General features: G+C 41.8%; 1 protein-coding gene across 2 annotated transcripts in view; it reads right to left on the minus strand.

Annotated features, from left to right (window-relative positions):
- The window catches only part of snx7 (sorting nexin 7), a 42,317-nt gene extending 26,280 nt beyond the window's left edge, over positions 1-16,037 (minus strand). Inside the window, exons 1-7 of one of the 2 annotated variants that reach the window (XM_079180987.1) lie at positions 15,883-16,037; positions 7,843-8,076; positions 6,980-7,090; positions 4,924-5,082; positions 4,112-4,310; positions 3,445-3,644; positions 1,479-1,565 (exon numbers count right to left, since the gene is read on the minus strand). In XM_079180987.1, coding sequence (XP_079037113.1) covers positions 1,479-1,565; positions 3,445-3,644; positions 4,112-4,310; positions 4,924-5,082; positions 6,980-7,090; positions 7,843-8,076; positions 15,883-15,966 — 1,074 coding nt within the window. In that variant the 5' untranslated portion in view covers positions 15,967-16,037. Of the gene's footprint in view, positions 1-1,478; positions 1,566-3,444; positions 3,645-4,111; positions 4,311-4,923; positions 5,083-6,979; positions 7,091-7,842; positions 8,099-15,882 lie in introns of both variants that reach the window. The other variant, XM_079180988.1, reaches the window with a different exon arrangement.
- Between the last annotated feature and the right edge of the window lie 830 nt (positions 16,038-16,867).

The following is a 16,867-nucleotide window of genomic DNA, read 5'->3' on the forward strand; positions in this document are numbered from 1 at the left end:
AAAAGGGGTAAATGTCCATACACATGCTTCATGTTCATAGAAGAAAGATGCTTTTTATGACTTCAAATAATGCCTAATAATCAACATGTATAGATTTATTGCGACCTTTCTTCACATTCATCCAAACTTTACAACAAATATAGGCTAGAAAACGTTTAAGACATTTGTTTTGGTCCAATGTCCAATATATGAATATGTTTAGAGTGTTCACATGCAGGCACATGTTCAAATGTATTTTCTTCTTTTCATAATACATGTCCTCCAACATCTATCGTATCAGTGCCACTCTCCCTGATGGAATTGATCCTGTCGATACAGCAGCAGTAATACGGCCTGCTGAGAACACATGCATCCACCACAAAGAAGACTCAACCCAGTCCTATTAAACTGCACCCCGAGCCCCGTTAATGAGAAATACCGTTTCTATCCGGTATCACAGGTGGCCTTCCGGATTCCTTTCAAATCAACATTTTCCCCACCTAACTAATACGTTAAATAAATGAAATGGAGGCCGAGCGAGAGCCGCTTTGTGTTTCCTGGCTCTCGTTCGGCCCGGCGTGTGGCCACGTCGTCTCTCTGACAAAAAAAGCCTCCCGTTGGAAGCGGTAACAAAGGCATCTCTTTGACATTTCCCTTCTCATTAGTGCAGATGTGTTAAAGGCAGAAGCAGACTGATATGCATAACAGCGCTCTCTATCTCACACACACACACACACACACACACCTAATTAAAGCAGGAATACAATACAAGTCTGTGGGGGGAAATCTCGGTCCTGCTTCTTAATTAAAACCTCACAGATGGATTTTGATATCAGCTGGGTGAGGGGGGGATACACACCTGCAAATCCACACACACACACACACACACACACACACACACACACACACACACACACACACACACACACACACACACACACACACACACACACACACACACACACACACACGCACACACGCACACACGCACACACGCACACACACACACACACACACATCCAAACACCTCAAGTAAAAGTGCCTAAAAATAGCTCTGTCCTTTGCTCGCCTAACTTTCCGTCTCCGTTCTTTGTCTCCTGACATTTTGAAGCGAGTCGCCATCCACTGAGGATGTAGGAATTTTCATTACGCCGCGATTAGCTGCCGGGCTTACGGTGTGAAATAATATTGACAGCTCTTATTCCCACAGAGCTGAGGAACCACTTCCAAGCGCCGAGCCTGGATATTTAGATAATCCCTCCCAGGAAGCCCCGTTTCTTTCCCAATATGAGCCGAGGGTGGCACCCCCCTCCGCCCCCCTGGGAGAGGTCCCACCCCATGCTTCACTTTATTACACCTAATCTCTGGAAAGGTGACTGGGACACACACAAACGCTTGGCTCAGAGGGACGCGAGGAGGGGAGGGGTGTGTGTGTGAGAGTGTGTGTGTGTGAGTGCCTGCTTTTCTGTCAGTGTGTGTGGATGCGTTATTGCACTTACAGCTTCTTGGTCTGCCCGTCTGGACGCCAGGGCCTCGTTCTTGGCTTCAAACTCGGCCTGGATGTTGTCTCTCCGTCTCATCACAGCCTAGGACAGATTTACACACAACAGATGAGTCTCTGTGAGTGTTTTGAAGAACGGTTCTGCCAATACGCTCAACGGACGATAACTCGCGTCCCTGTTGACCGAACAGTCCCGAAGGGATAAACCCAGAAATGGGAAAATCAGGAACAAACCGGTCTTTGTGCGCATATCTGTTTGTGTTCCCACCACATCTAAAGGATTAGACAAACCACACCCATAACAGACTACAAACACTGTGGCTTTGTAGGAGACGCGGTGACACAACAAGTGTTGTTAATGATGCAAAGTAGTCATGCAGAGCTGGAAAGAGGAAATACAACTCTGAGTCAATCACACAGTCTGTCTGTCTGTTTATTTAGTGTATAATCACCTAAGAACCGCTGTGTTTTCCTTTGCTTACAATGAGCCCTTCATATCTACATAGGTAGCAGGTCCTCTTCTACAGTAGCCAAGAACAGACAAAGCAAACACTGGCTCTAGACGGGGCCTTTCACATCGGTCCCTACAGTTCTCCTACACGCATGGCAAACAGGAGAAGTTTCAGTCGTTGCAATCTGCAACCTCACCGCTAGATGATACCAAACTATTACACAAGATGGATTGGCAACAATTCATTCGTGTTCCCTCTTAAAGATCATTTGGTATCACTCTGGTGACCAGCACATGTTCCATCCTCAGGTCAGAATATTTATTTGTCCAACTCTTTGGTTTGTGACTAAAAACCTGCAACACTAATGACATTCCCATCAGGCCCAGCTTTACTTTCTGTTCAGTGCTTATTAGCTACTCTAAGCATGCTAACACGCTAACTAAGATGATGATCATGGTAACATGTATAATGGCTAAACACCAACATGTTAGCATCGTCTCTGTGAGACTAAGAACGCTTCAGTCAGCATGACTGCAGACTCTCAGTCTTAAGGCCTTTACAAGCATTTGTTTTTGTGATGATTTTATTCTGTTTTTGTCACAAGTGCTTTCACAGAACATGAATATAACTTGCTGCTGGTATGAAATACTTCGCAGCAGACTATTTAGCATTTTCGTGTCATTTACCCATCAAACCTCTGGTGTGTTAAAGGCCTTCAGTCGACTACTTTGTTTTGAACATCATTGAAAATGACGAGATACAGTATGGTACATTGATTACCATATGTTAATGGCTTTGGATTTGACTAAACAAAGTCCAAAGTGCAGCACTGTTAACTTCCTGGTCAGGGTTTAGGGTGTCTGGCACTAGACACAAAAAAATACAATAATTTATTTCTTGATTATTCGAATTGTGTCTATCACTATAGATGACAATAACAAAGTAAAAGAAAACTGAGCAGTTTGGACGGTTACACTGACTTCAGGACAATTTAAATTATATAGCGCGACAGTGACATAAGAAAGTAAGTCTTGAGCCTTGAATACTAGCTGCTATGACTATGGGTGGATATGGATCATTGATGATGGGCAGAGAAAAAGCTATCCGGGCATCTCTATCTCTAAGTAGACTAGGTCTTATCTGTTTGATGAATATTTTCATCTACAGTCGCTGCCACGCATGAAGTTACAGCTGGATAACTATATTTAATAAGGTAATGTAACATACAGTAGGACTTTATGAGGTCTGGTAAATGATGATGAGTGGACTACGCCAATATAATAGTGTGAACTTGATTATTTTGTTCACTTTAACACAGGCTCTTTCACTAAAGAGATGTTCATGATCCACAGTGGCATGCATTAATACTCCTAGCTCCACTGGATACATGGAGGCTGTGCTCTGTTTTGATCTGTTGATCAGAGCTTCATCGATAACGGCTTTATTGTTATCGTTTTCTCCATTCACTACGTACATTTGAGTAAACGAGCTAGAACAGGCCCCTGGTCTCACCTTCAGGGTCTCAGTGTAGAGGACGTACTCGTGCAGAGCGGGGACGAGGACTTCAGACAGATGGTGGATCTGCTCTTCTGATTCCTTACTGCACCGCTCCACGCAGCTGGCCACGCCATTCAGGGGCGCCGCCAGCTCCCCCTCTGACTCCGCCCACTGGGCGTAGGTGGGACTGTACTGCTTCAGCTCATCAAAATATTCTGGAGGGAACAGAGGAGACGTTGAAACATAAACCAGCTGGATGGATTCAACGGTTAAAAAACACAACTTGGAATTTGTTTATTCAATATCAGAGGGAACTGACCAGGGGTGGTATGTAACTAAAAACGTTTACTTGAGTAGTGTTCTTAATGCTACGACAAGGAACTTTAATGTTGATTTTGGCGGCTGCTGTGGACTACAGTGGTTGTGTTTCCGAGCACCAGAGTCCCTACGGAAAACCTCTCATTTTACTGCAGCAGGGTCTGACGAGTCTATTTATCAGTAAATGTCAGATTTGAAATTGTTTTTGTACAATCTTTCATTTTATATCTTAATTTTTAATTGTTATTCCTTTCTTTCCCCGACCTCAAGACATTCGGCCCTGTTTGGTTCCGACACAGTATTTCTGAGTCTCTACGGAGCAGAAATAGTGTAGATGAACTCCTCGGTGTGTCTGTTGGAGTACCTCTCTGTTCCTTGATGATCCTCTGGGTGACTTTGTCCACGGAGCAGATCTTGCTACTGAAGTCCTCCACGTAGTCCTGCATCACAGTGAACTCCTCCGGCCGGCTCCTAAGGCCTCGTACCGAGTTGGCCACAGCCCTCACCGTCTCCCCCATCCTGCTCAGGAAGCCTGGGCCCTGTTTCTTGTGTGACAACAAGTCCTGCCAGGGGGGGTCAAACACACCAGGGCTTTAATTAAGCTGTGCATCAATGCTGAGTTCACAAAGGTTCACACTGGTCTAAATGCATTTCATACAAGGCGATCTATAGAGGCCATGAATAAGATGCCTGATTCGGGGAATAAAGCTGAATGAAGAGAGAATTTCTGTTGAGCAGCAACTATTTGGCTCCAAGAATTCAAACGGCTAATATTTATGTAGCTTAGTGGGAAATAATACCTTTAGCTCAAACGTTCTGCAAGCTTGGTTACTTATTGATACACTTGTTTTCTTTCTGAGAGAGAGATGAGAAGGTCGATATCATCAGTTCAGAGTTGTACAAAGCTGGACGTGGTTAGCCTAGCTTAGCATAAAGACTGGAAGCAAGGGGAAAACAGCGAGTCTGGCTCCGTCCAAAGATCAGAAATACACCTACCAACATCTCTAATGCTCACTGACAAACACATTGAGTATTTTACACTCAAAGTAAAGCTTTATCAGTAAAACCAACTTCTTGATCCTTGGGAAATGGAGTTCTAGTGTGTGTGTGTGTGTGTGTGTGTGTGTGTGTGTGTGTGTGTGTGTGAGAAAGAGTGAATGAGTGAGAGAGACAGACCGGTGCTGTGAGGAAGACTTTGAAGTGCTGGCTGTTAGACAGAATGGGATGCACAGAGATCTTGTTGAGGAAGCGGTGCAGGGCTTTCCTTCTGGTCTCGATGAAGTCGTTGTTGAAGCGCTCCACCATGCCCTTCATCACAAACTTCTCCGGCAGCGGCTGAGGACACAGCGAGACAAGGATTCAGGCGTTATTGTGTGTGATAGGTCGTACGTGTGGCATGTATATGGCGTAGCATTAATCTCAAAACTTGCGTACATAGAAACCAGGCATGTGCATGGGATACCAACGCACAGAGCAGTAGCCGGGAGCGGAAAGCTATCCTCCTGGGGAAGCATTTCTGCTGCGCATGCACAAATTAGTCTTTAATCATGAAATTGAAATGTTTTCTGAGGTGCCTATTTTCAAAAGACGATTTATTAATGTGTTAAAAATGCATATGCAGGTGTGTGAATATATACTGTATGTTTATGCAGGTGTGTTAATATATACTGTATGTTTATGCAGGTGTGTGAATATATGTGTTCATGCAGGTGTGTGAATATATGTTTATGCAGGTGTGTGACTATATGTGTTCATGCAGGTGTGTGAATATATGTTTATGCAGGTGTGTGACTATATGTGTTCATGCAGGTGTGTGAATGTATACTGTATGTTTATGCAGGTGTGTGAATATATGTTCATGCAGGTGTGTGAATATATGTGTTCATGCAGGTGTGTGAATGTATACTGTATGTTCATGCAGGTGTGTGAATATATGTTTATGCAGGTGTGTGACTATATGTGTTCATGCAGGTGTGTGAATATATGTTCATGCAGGTGTGTGAATATATGTGTTCATGCAGGTGTGTGAATATATGTTTATGCAGGTGTGTGACTATATGTGTTCATGCAGGTGTGTGAATATATGTTCATGCAGGTGTGTGAATATATGTGTTCATGCAGGTGTGTGAATATATGTTCATGCAGGTGTGTGAATATATGTTTATGCAGGTGTGTGACTATATGTGTTCATGCAGGTGTGTGAATATATGTTCATGCAGGTGTGTGAATATATGTTTATGCAGGTGTGTGACTATATGTGTTCATGCAGGTGTGTGAATATATGTTCATGCAGGTGTGTGAATATATGTTTATGCAGGTGTGTGACTATATGTGTTCATGCAGGTGTGTGAATATATACTGTATGTTTATGCAGGTGTGTGAATATATGTGTTCATGCAGGTGTGTGAATATATGTTTATGCAGGTGTGTGACTATATGTGTTCATGCAGGTGTGTGAATATATGTTTATGCAGGTGTGTGACTATATGTGTTCATGCAGGTGTGTGAATGTATACTGTATGTTCATGCAGGTGTGTGAATATATGTTTATGCAGGTGTGTGACTATATGTGTTCATGCAGGTGTGTGAATATATGTTTATGCAGGTGTGTGAATATATGTGTTCATGCAGGTGTGTGAATATATGTTTATGCAGGTGTGTGAATATATGTGTTCATGCAGGTGTGTGAATATATACTGTATGTTCATGCAGGTGTGTGAATATATGTTTATGCAGGTGTGTGAATATATGTGTTCATGCAGGTGTGTGAATATATGTTTATGCAGGTGTGTGACTATATGTGTTCATGCAGGTGTGTGAATATATACTGTATGTTTATGCAGGTGTGTGAATATATGTTTATGCAGGTGTGTGAATATATATGTTGATGCAGGTGTGTGAATATATACTGTATGTTTATGCAGGTGTGTGAATATATATGTTGATGCAGGTTTATGGATATTGTCAATATGTTTATGCAGGTGTGTCAGATGAATGCCAAATGGGTCTGAAGTGTCTATTTTAGAATATTATTTCAAAAATGAAATATGTAAGTTTCTGGAAAAACCAGAGGAATCCTAGATGGAAAGATAAATACCCTCAAAACCCCCAAACTCTACTGAGTGCTTTGGAAAATGGCTGGCGGTGATGTCAATGTGTGACTTGGTAAATGAGCTGAAACATCTCAGCCTGCAGATGTGTCGAGCAGCTGGTGTGGTCTGCTGATACATACATGAACAATTAGTGTCGGGTGGTTTTCTTCCAGTTTGCTTCGGAGCCACAGGAAGTCCTGGTAGCGCCGGCGTACCTCGTACTCACTGGAGTCAAACTCGCCCCGCGTAGTCTAGAGAGAGAGGATACAAATCAGTACCAAGACAGCATGAAGCTTTATTCCTTGTATCCCTTACTTACTTGCAGTTTTGAACAATTAACGTTTAACAGTTTAAGGGGTGTAACAACACATTATGTAACAGCACTGCATTATGTAATAACTAAAGAATAAGTTATAAAAACCAGCATCTTGTAATAGTCTACCCCATTTTGTAAAAACACTCTGAATGCAATATGCAAAACAGTTTTTAATACATTATTATGGATTGCCTTGACAACATGTATGCAATATTACATAATTATCTGTTAAATCACAATTTGTCTAGTTATTATAAAATGTAGCGTTATGACACAATAGGCACTTCTGTTAATTTGGTTACCTCGGTTACTCAATAATATAATCTAAATATTCATGAACAGCTTAATAATGATGATGCCATGAGTAGTGTAGTAGACTTTGATTATTGGTCAACCATTTGGTGGCTCACAAAAATGAATGTATGCATTTATGTACAAATTTGGAAATTGGACTTAAACTCGCTCATTGTTTTACCAAACCTACTGTGTGACAGGTTTGTGTGAGAAAATGAATGCGTATCTGACGCTAATCAAAGAGTGATTCATTACTGCCAAAAAAATCCTCTTCCTTGTTGCCAAAAGCCATGAGATGGAGACGAAAACCCAAAACATCTCTGGTCCCAAAGGAACGTTTCCCTTCCTAAGACCAGCAGAGACGGGGCACAGGCTAAATAAGGACCTGCTCACCTTGGTCGCAACCCTGTACATGATGAAGGTTTCGATGGCAGTGACGTGGCTCTCTGGGTTATCGACGGTGATGAAGATGTCTTGGGCGTCGGCATCCTGCTGCTGCTGCTGCTGCTGCTCCTCCTCCTCCTCCTCCTCCTCCTCCTCCTCCTCCTCCTCCTCCTCCAGTCTGTACTGGTTGACCATGGAGCTGGGAGAGTTGGGCATGGGACTTCCATCTGCCAGCGATGTGTTCTGGACCAATGAGAGGATGCCACTGCGAGTCATGTTATTAGCAAATGCGAGTTCTACAAACTCGGTCACGCTGTTCTTAAAAAGTGCAATGTGTAATGTCAAGCCATGTGCTCCGAGCTAGCTAACCTAGCTGGTTAGCATGCTCGTTCAATGCGACACCACACATCTCTGACATCACGTCTAAACCTCTTCACAGTCTGGTGATAATGTTTGTTCATGTATTAATGTTTAAAACAAACATTCTGGTCAGAGCTCACATGTGGCACCTTTAAACTAGATTGAGAGATGTTGTGCACTCTGTCAGGACATCGTTCGCAAAATATGTTTGTAGAAAAAATATTTTATTACACGTTGAACAAAGCTTTAAATAGAAGAAACGCTGAGGAATCATAGACTGATTTACATCTTACAAACTTTCAAAAACTGTTAGTTCCTGGGCCTCATTAATGTCTTTGTGTGCATTTTAATTCTCGAGTTATGGCCAAAAAACGGTCGGTATTATCAGTTCTCACCAGCGCAAGTGTACGTTTGTGCCAAATTTGAAGAAAGTCATCCATTCCTGAGATACCGTGCACACAAGAATGGACCGGTTGTACGGACGGACAACCCGAAAACATAAAGTCTTTCAGCAACGGCTGTCGTCAGCTCCAACCAAGTGGTTTGGTGAAGAGATGCAAAAGCAGGAAATCAATGCAAGTGAAGCTTTTTCCTTTTTTTGGAGCAGTCGAGTGACATTCTTTCCACAGTGCTTTGATAAGTAGGCTTCCCCTCCTCAGTCATGGTAAACACCATCAGAGCAAGAACCGTAAGAGTTCTAAATCCTTTTGGCTGCAGTGTCTAAATAATAAGTCTGTCCTCTGCTGGCTGATCCATTAGTTGATTTCATTAACACATCTGTGAAACGGAGTCTCTCCGCTAAGAATCACACAAAAGCGCTGCTTTCATTCTCATGTTTACCAGAGATGTGCTCTTTTCTTTCTTCTTGAACACGAGTCATTTACATAGACTGTATATAAAAAGTGGACGTAGTCATCGACGTCAGCTATTGGATTGTGGACTGCTGTTTTTAAGCCTCGAGTTCGCCGATTTTGCCGTCAATATCTTGGATTATAGCCGACAATATGTTGTTTTTTTCACAACAAATAAACGGGAGTTACCATATTTGGAATGTGGCGGAGTGACGTAGAGACAACGTAGCAGCAGCAACCTGTCAATCACAGAAGCCATGCTCTATTGAAGTAGACTTGAAACTAGAGCCTGAGACCATAAACACTTTACAATGTTTACTGAGGTAATAAATCAAGAGAGAAGAGTCATTTTCTCATAGACTTCTATACAATTTCACTTCTTTTTCCAACTTCAGAAATCATAGTCGCCCGAGATCAAAATGACTGATTGGTAGAGTAATCGACCAGGAGGGGGCAGCTCTCGCTTAATCTGTGCAAAAACACAAGTGTAAACGAGACAACTTTCTTGGCTGAGATAAAAAACTTTGCATGTCTTTATTGATTCTCTAAATTCTTCCCCAAAGAGTAGTGCTATGATGTTGGATGTTACTCAGACTTTCAGGTTCAGGTGTGTTCTTTATACTATGACAGTTTTCTAGATGTCAGATATTAAAATTGTAATTGATTACAGCATTGGAATATATTGATTTGTAAACCCCAAAGTGCTTTTCGCCCTCTTTGAGAAACTTCAGTCTGTAGTTACTTTTGTTTGGGCTTTTGACTGTCATCATCTTCTGTCAATGCGTTTCCACGCAGTAGAATGCATTACGGTACGTGTCTTCCTCACCGCTTTCTGGACGCTTACTTACTGTCGAGCAAGTACGCCTCAGCTACTTGCCCGATAGCAAAACGTACATGTCCGAAATGGAAAATATAGGCCTATTAATAAATAAATACAATCAACAGAGATTTGGAAATGGAACAAAAAAAACGTAACAAAACCTAAATGTTCTATAGTGGTTATTTATATACAAACACACAATTCAAAGGGTTAGGAAATAAATGATTGTATTTGGATTTATTTGGAGCTTGAAAGCACCATAATGGAACTGATTGGAACCTCCGTTAATGTTAGCTCGTTTATAAGCAGGACTGTGCTTATGGAAAGACCCCATATTTACTGAGTATCGGCCCCTGATAACGATCACATGGATCAAACACACTGGAGTTTACTTGCTCCCGGCAAACGTTAATGTTGAGCTCTGCCTAATGGTTCTATCCCAAATGTGCTTTCATTGCATGGAAACAGACAATAGGACAACGCCCACATTTCAAGGAGCATATTGTCATTGTAGAAGACTGTGGCTGGAAGTTTATCTTTGACTGCTAACTGAGGGAGCCATCTGGATCCTGTGGGCGCATTCTGAAATTCACAAATCTATCCAGATGGTGTGTGGGGAAAGAATATGATTGAGTTTGAATATGCTCCGGGTAAAAAGGAAAAAGAAAGAAGTATATTAATACCCATTTAGTCCATCCCCTACACACACAGTGTACTGTAGAGTCAGTGATATGGAGGGAAACTGGGAAGATTAGGAACATTCCAAGCAACCGATACTACGGAGCAACATCTCCAGCGGAACATCGATGCTCCTCCTCTGACATTGTCTATTTTAGGAAAAGGTCACTATTTTGGCAACATTTTTGTGTATTACAGAAACCCCTCCACATCTTATCTTTTAAATTATTGATATAATATAGATGAACGTTTAACTAGATGATGTGGAATTGGTGCGATGCAATTCGCTAGATTTATTGCTCAAGTTGTTTGCACGACAAAAACAAGAAGTCCACAAACATTTAAACAGAGTGAAGCTCCCGTTAGCTCATAAACAATCTTTGGCTGAGTGCAGACACCATCCTGCAGAGAGCACACAGACCAGCCATCCAGTTACAACCTGACTTCATGTTCACAGTGACAGCTGATGTGACCTACCACTGCCCACGCTTGTCATTTTAACAGTATAATTATTATGAATGTATTTATTTCTTTAATAATATATCGTCCTCTGGGAAAAACATCCTTAGCTTTTTATTCCGTCCAGCACTTTCCAAACAGGTACTGCAGGAAAAGAAAAAAGCTTTCCTGAATGCAACACTCCAAAATTTAAAAAAAAAGGCGTGACAAGGCAGTTTGAGGCACGTCGTAAAGCGTAGTTTATACTCGCCGCAGGTTTTTTCATGCTTTAAAAACAGGAAGTTTTAAAAATCTTCATTCGAGTATATTCTGCAGCCAAATCAGATAGTCTACAGGATATTCAGCCTTCGTTTCTTTATAAAGCTTTTAATACGTGTATTGTTTCTTTACAGGACTTGTATAAAGGTAATACAGTAGTCCATGAATATGAGATATGAGTTTACAGACAATTAAAATCCTTCCTCAGCATTGTAGAGGTTGGTTTATGGCTGATTGTCAGTTACACCTAAAGTCTGTACTATTGTGACTGTACTGTTTTAACTGTTTGTTGTACGTCATGTATTGTGTGTATTATTATTTTCTATGGACCTCAGGAAGATTAACGGGGATCCAGCTAATATACAATAATTATAAACAGTCTATGGGCATAACTATGAGTTACACTCGTCGTTTTGATTCTTCACAGTTCGTTTTGTTTGGATGCCCTCTGCTCATCTTATGCCGTACTGCTTTAGTGTTATGTTTAGTATTATTCTTTAAAACAGTTTGTTGAGCTGAGAGCAGTATTAAACTGCTATTTCAACCTTAAAAATAAAAAAATGTGTTTGATGGTACTTTGATTGGAATAAGATGGTCATATGTAAGATTCACTTTTTATTATTTTCTTCCACAGTACTGTACTGTGGCTCAGAAGGTAGAGCGGGTCGTCCCTCAATCAGAAGATCGGCGGTTCTAGTCCATGTCGATGTGTCCTTGGGCAAGACACTGTCCCGGCTGTGCCATGGGGGTGTGAATGTTAGATAGTCTGATGGTAGCCCCTCCCATCAGTGTATGAATGAGTGAATGATGACAGGTAGTGTTAAAGAGCTTATACTGAGCAGGGCGTTACATTGAGTATGTAGAAGGAATGGATCATGATTGTCAATATTTCAAATAGTTATCTCAGGTTTTGGTAGTAACGCTACTACCATGCATGCGTGTGTACATACAAACACACACTCCCTGCAGCTCTCACTTTGTACAGGAACAAAGTGTGTGTTAATGAGAACGTGGCAGCACACTGCTGAAAACACTACAGGCTATTTAACCCAAACCACATGCAGAGAGGGGCCACAATAAGCTGCCTCTATGGTGAACTATCTGACATTCAGACAACATTCACACACCGCAGGCACAGCTACGGGAGCCGCTTGGGGTTAAGTGTCTTGCTCAAGGACACATGGACTAGAGGAGCCGGGGATCGAAATACCGATCCTCTGATTGAAGGACAAGCTGCTCTACCACTGAGCCACAGACGCCCACAATAGATTGCAACTATTTCAACTATTAACTGACAAATATTGTGATCATTGATTAATAGGTTGGAGTAAATAGGAATAAATACATCCTCAGCTCCTTGGATGTGAGTATGTTCGGGTTCATTCAGTCCTCCATCTTTGAGTTGTGGACGAGACGTTTGAGGACATCATGTTGGGCTTCACCATCTCCTCACATTGTCATGACCAAACAACTAATCAATTCATTGACATTGAAAGTAATCCTCAGTCCTACATGATCTGATTTCGGTCAGAAAGCAACATATACGACAGGGCTCAAAAGCAACAGTTGCCAGGTTGCCATAGGTAACCATTTTGAGAAATTGGCAACACATTATTGGTCTTTCTGATGGCGACCACTTTTCGACATATAAAAAATGTGGAGACTCCAAACAGCATGTTCGTGATATTCAAACATGGCTGGAACAGTCAGAACCAGCAACGCTGCTGTGCGCTGGGGTTTGTCATCGCCTGCACACACAAGAGATTCAGAGAACTTCTTCTACTTCTAGATTAAAGGTGGACACAAGACTCAAAGTCTGTAAACTATCTGACAAACAAACTAAGAAGAATTGTTTGGTTACAGTAATAAAGCTTTTGTTTGACATGTTACATTGTATTGTATCTTAGTTGCTCAAAATATAAGGTGACTGAACATGGCAACTGTGGAGAATTACAGTATTAAGAAGTATTGGTAGTAGAATTTATAACACCCTTAGTGGTGAATAGAAGTGTCACAATAATGAAATGTAAAATATGTTAGTCACAAAATATTTACTAAAGAATGAATTATATGTTTGTAATATGTTTACATGAAGGATGTTATATGTTACAGTATATTGACACATTGAATGTATTGAAATCATGAATGCATAATCACTGGAGGATTTAAACACTGAAGAATAGCCATCAGGGAAAGTTAGGGATTATTCAAGGCGAGGCTTTTCAGAGACAGGGGAGGAGAAGCGGAGACAACTGATGAGAAGCAGACTGCTGTAAAACAACAGAGAGGACTCCTGGGTAGGACCATGCGGCCCCAGGTCAGAGGTGATGTCAGAGGTGATGTCACAAGGAGCCCAGCCACTGAGATGAGCAGCGGATCGATGAAGGAGGGGTCAGATCAATCGGAAACCAATCACTGACCCCGGATGACGGTCTTTATGTTTTGCGACGGCTTCGGACACTTTCCGGCCATCAAAGGACATAAAAAGAATGTTTGAGAGAGAAAGCTTCAGTTCTCGGCAATATTCGTTTTTCAGCTAACCGGCCAGGTCGGACCTGTGAGTGAAATTGCACGTGGACTCTGTTCTCGAGAACATTACCATGCATGGTGTATTTCAGATTGCATTTGTAAAACATTAGGTTGCAATTGAGTGCATCAGTTTGCATTGTTTACCTTCGTGGTTGCAGTTGTATCTGCTATCTTTTTATTAAATTACTATTTTTGATTTTTAATTGGATCCAGTTCGTTTTTGATTAGTCTCCGTTGCTGGAAGTCAGCAGCGGCGAAAGTTTGCAGCCTACCTCCTCTCGTGATGTTCCAGCCTCGACACAACCAAATGTTCAGTTTTGGCAACCAAAAGCTGAGCCTGGTTGCTAATGCAACAGATATGTTTTTTGATGTTTTTTTGCTGTTTGCTGTCCACATGTTGTTTATCTTAACGAGTGGTTTACACTGATTGCCTCCAAAGCCCAACCAGTGGTTGCTAATTGCTCCAAATGGTTGCCAATGGCAACCCTTCCTGTCGAGCCCGTTAGCCGTTCAAAAACTACATTTTCCCCTGCGGTCGAAAAAGTGGTTGCACTTGCCGTACAAGTTATATTCACCTAACAAAGTTGATTTTATAAAAATAATACTCTTTTACTCACTTAATTCAAATTTGGGGATTTTGTTCGAGAACATTTTTTGCACATTAACTTCATAAAATGCGACGGCAGACGTTGAAAGCTTCTCTCTGAGCCCGATTATTAGACACACATCTGAACATAATGCAGTCCATACAACAACACCAACTATGACCTCAATGATCAACACAGACTTCAACTGACACCTGCATGATACAAGTGGACTTCATGGCAGAACGGTTGTACCGGGTGGTACATAGTGAAGTGGCCACAGAGTGTACCTGATCATGGAGCCTGACTGCTGCCGATTTGCAACTAAGTCGACTGAAGCTGCAGTTCTGTTTGAGAGCTCCCTTTGTTCAGTCTGACCTAAATCAAGCCCGACAACACAGACAACAAAGCCACGTTCACCCTGACCCTCCAATGATTGTAACGCTGCCGTACCATGTTCACACAGGCCACACATCACACTGAAGGAAATACTCTACGTGTAGATTTAGTACATCCCTGTCGCCGTTAAAATACATTATATCTTTCGTTGTCATTCGTGGACATAGTACATCGAAGTGTTTGATTATGTACATGTTGGTCTATGAACCAATAGAAAATCTGTTCAAATGTTCAAGTATCAATGAACTAAAGCACTTCTCCCTATAGCCCACCATGTCTACCTTTTCTTTCTTATTTTTTTAAAGTTGTGTGGTTCATCTTCTTCAACATTTACAATCTTTGACTCCAATGTTGAGCTCTCATTGGAGCTAGGGCAGAGTAAGTACAGTTATAGGATTCAGAAATAAGTTGTGCAAGAAATTGAAACTTTCTCGTGTGCAAAACCAATGTTGCATCAAACTGCATATGGCAATGTCACAATATTACGTGTCCTCGATATTTGTCATAATACATGACCAGCAAAACATAACTATGGTCCTTTGGCAAATCTTCAGAGGGACTTTTTTTTAAATTCGGTTTGTATAAAATCCACCAATGGCCACCAGTCAAGTCGCAGCTAAACTTTCTGTCAAGTTCAGATTCCCTTGCTTGGTCAACAGGTGAACCTATAGGCTGAGAGTTCAACAGCTCCTGGACTCAGTGTTCATTATTGTATCGGAGCAAAGGGGGCTGTACAGAAGTAAAAGCCGTTAAAAGTATTTTTTTATCTAGAGTAAAGTTTTTAAACAAGTAAATAGACACCTAATTATTCAAAAACGGAACGGACTTGGTGTTAACGTGAGTCTGAGTACAGCGGGTTGGGAGGTCAGCTCATCAGCTGATCCAGGACGTTCTGTTTCCTTCCCCTTTAAATGACAGCATGTGGTCAGTCGCTACATTCTGACCAGACTGCAGTAAAACGTACTAACTATAATTACGGTACTTTACACGTTAAAGTTAAGGTTAAAGCGGGTGTGTTGGTGCCGGGGGGTCAAATCCACGTAGGGAGAAAGGCAATGGGAGCTGGAGAGAGTCTGACGCGCCTCATTTCTCAGGCAGTTCTTTTCTTTACCTTGCTGAAAACCTCCAGGTCGTCGTCTTCGTCCAGGTCCAACATGTGTCCCGAGAAGTCCGCGGGGACCGTCTGTCCGCTCATCTCGCTCTCGAACCGTTCACAATGAACTCAGCTCATGGGACAAACCTGGAAAAGGTAAACTTCCACTAGAACTTCAGAGCAGCAGAAAGACTCCGGAGCGAACAGAGAACAGGACCTCCTCTAACTGATTTCAAAATAAAAGCCGTCACTATCGTCACTTGAGGGATAATGACTAGTTCAGTATTCACAACAAGTTTTAACAACCCATTTTATGGTTCAGAGAGCATTAAGGAGATGTCCCCTCTTCTTAGCCTTTACAAGGTTCCAGACATGAATTAGCTGAAAGAATAGGAAACATGACGGTTTCATTTCACTTTAACACATGTTTATTGTCGACTCTGTTTCCTCTGGAAGTTTGTGTACCATTGTCCAAACCGGAGCAAATTCCTTTTTCTTTTACATACACATATATTGGCCATTACAGCCGATTGATTCCGATGATTGGTCGTAAAGTGAGTCGTTTAAAAATATTTAAGGTTTTTATTTTGGCGGACAACCAGGGTACTTCCGGTACAGTCCTGTACATTTGACTGCAGCTGAAATGTTGAGCGCGCAGACGCGGAAATCACTACACGATTCAGCTGGCAGGGAGGAACATCTGAAGGCTTGTTTAGTTTTCCACAAGACTCAAACCAAAGGAAATATAACCATGATGGAGATATTATGTACTGGGACATCGCCTAAAATATAATAAAACAAACCTAATAGTTATTTTAAATAATAATTTTTGCCCAGGGGGGGGGGGGGGGGGGGGGGGTTAAACTATACTACAACTGCAGTGTGGAGGCTGTAATTGTGAGTTAAACACAGTGAGCTTTCCATTGCAGTCTGTTATCTGTCCCTGCACTAGTATATGATACTTTTTACCCGCTGACCATCTCAACCAGGGGAAGAAATATTG

This window comes from Pholis gunnellus (genome assembly GCF_910591455.1).
Source record: "Pholis gunnellus genome assembly, chromosome: 20".
Taxonomy (NCBI): Eukaryota; Metazoa; Chordata; class Actinopteri; order Perciformes; family Pholidae; genus Pholis; species Pholis gunnellus.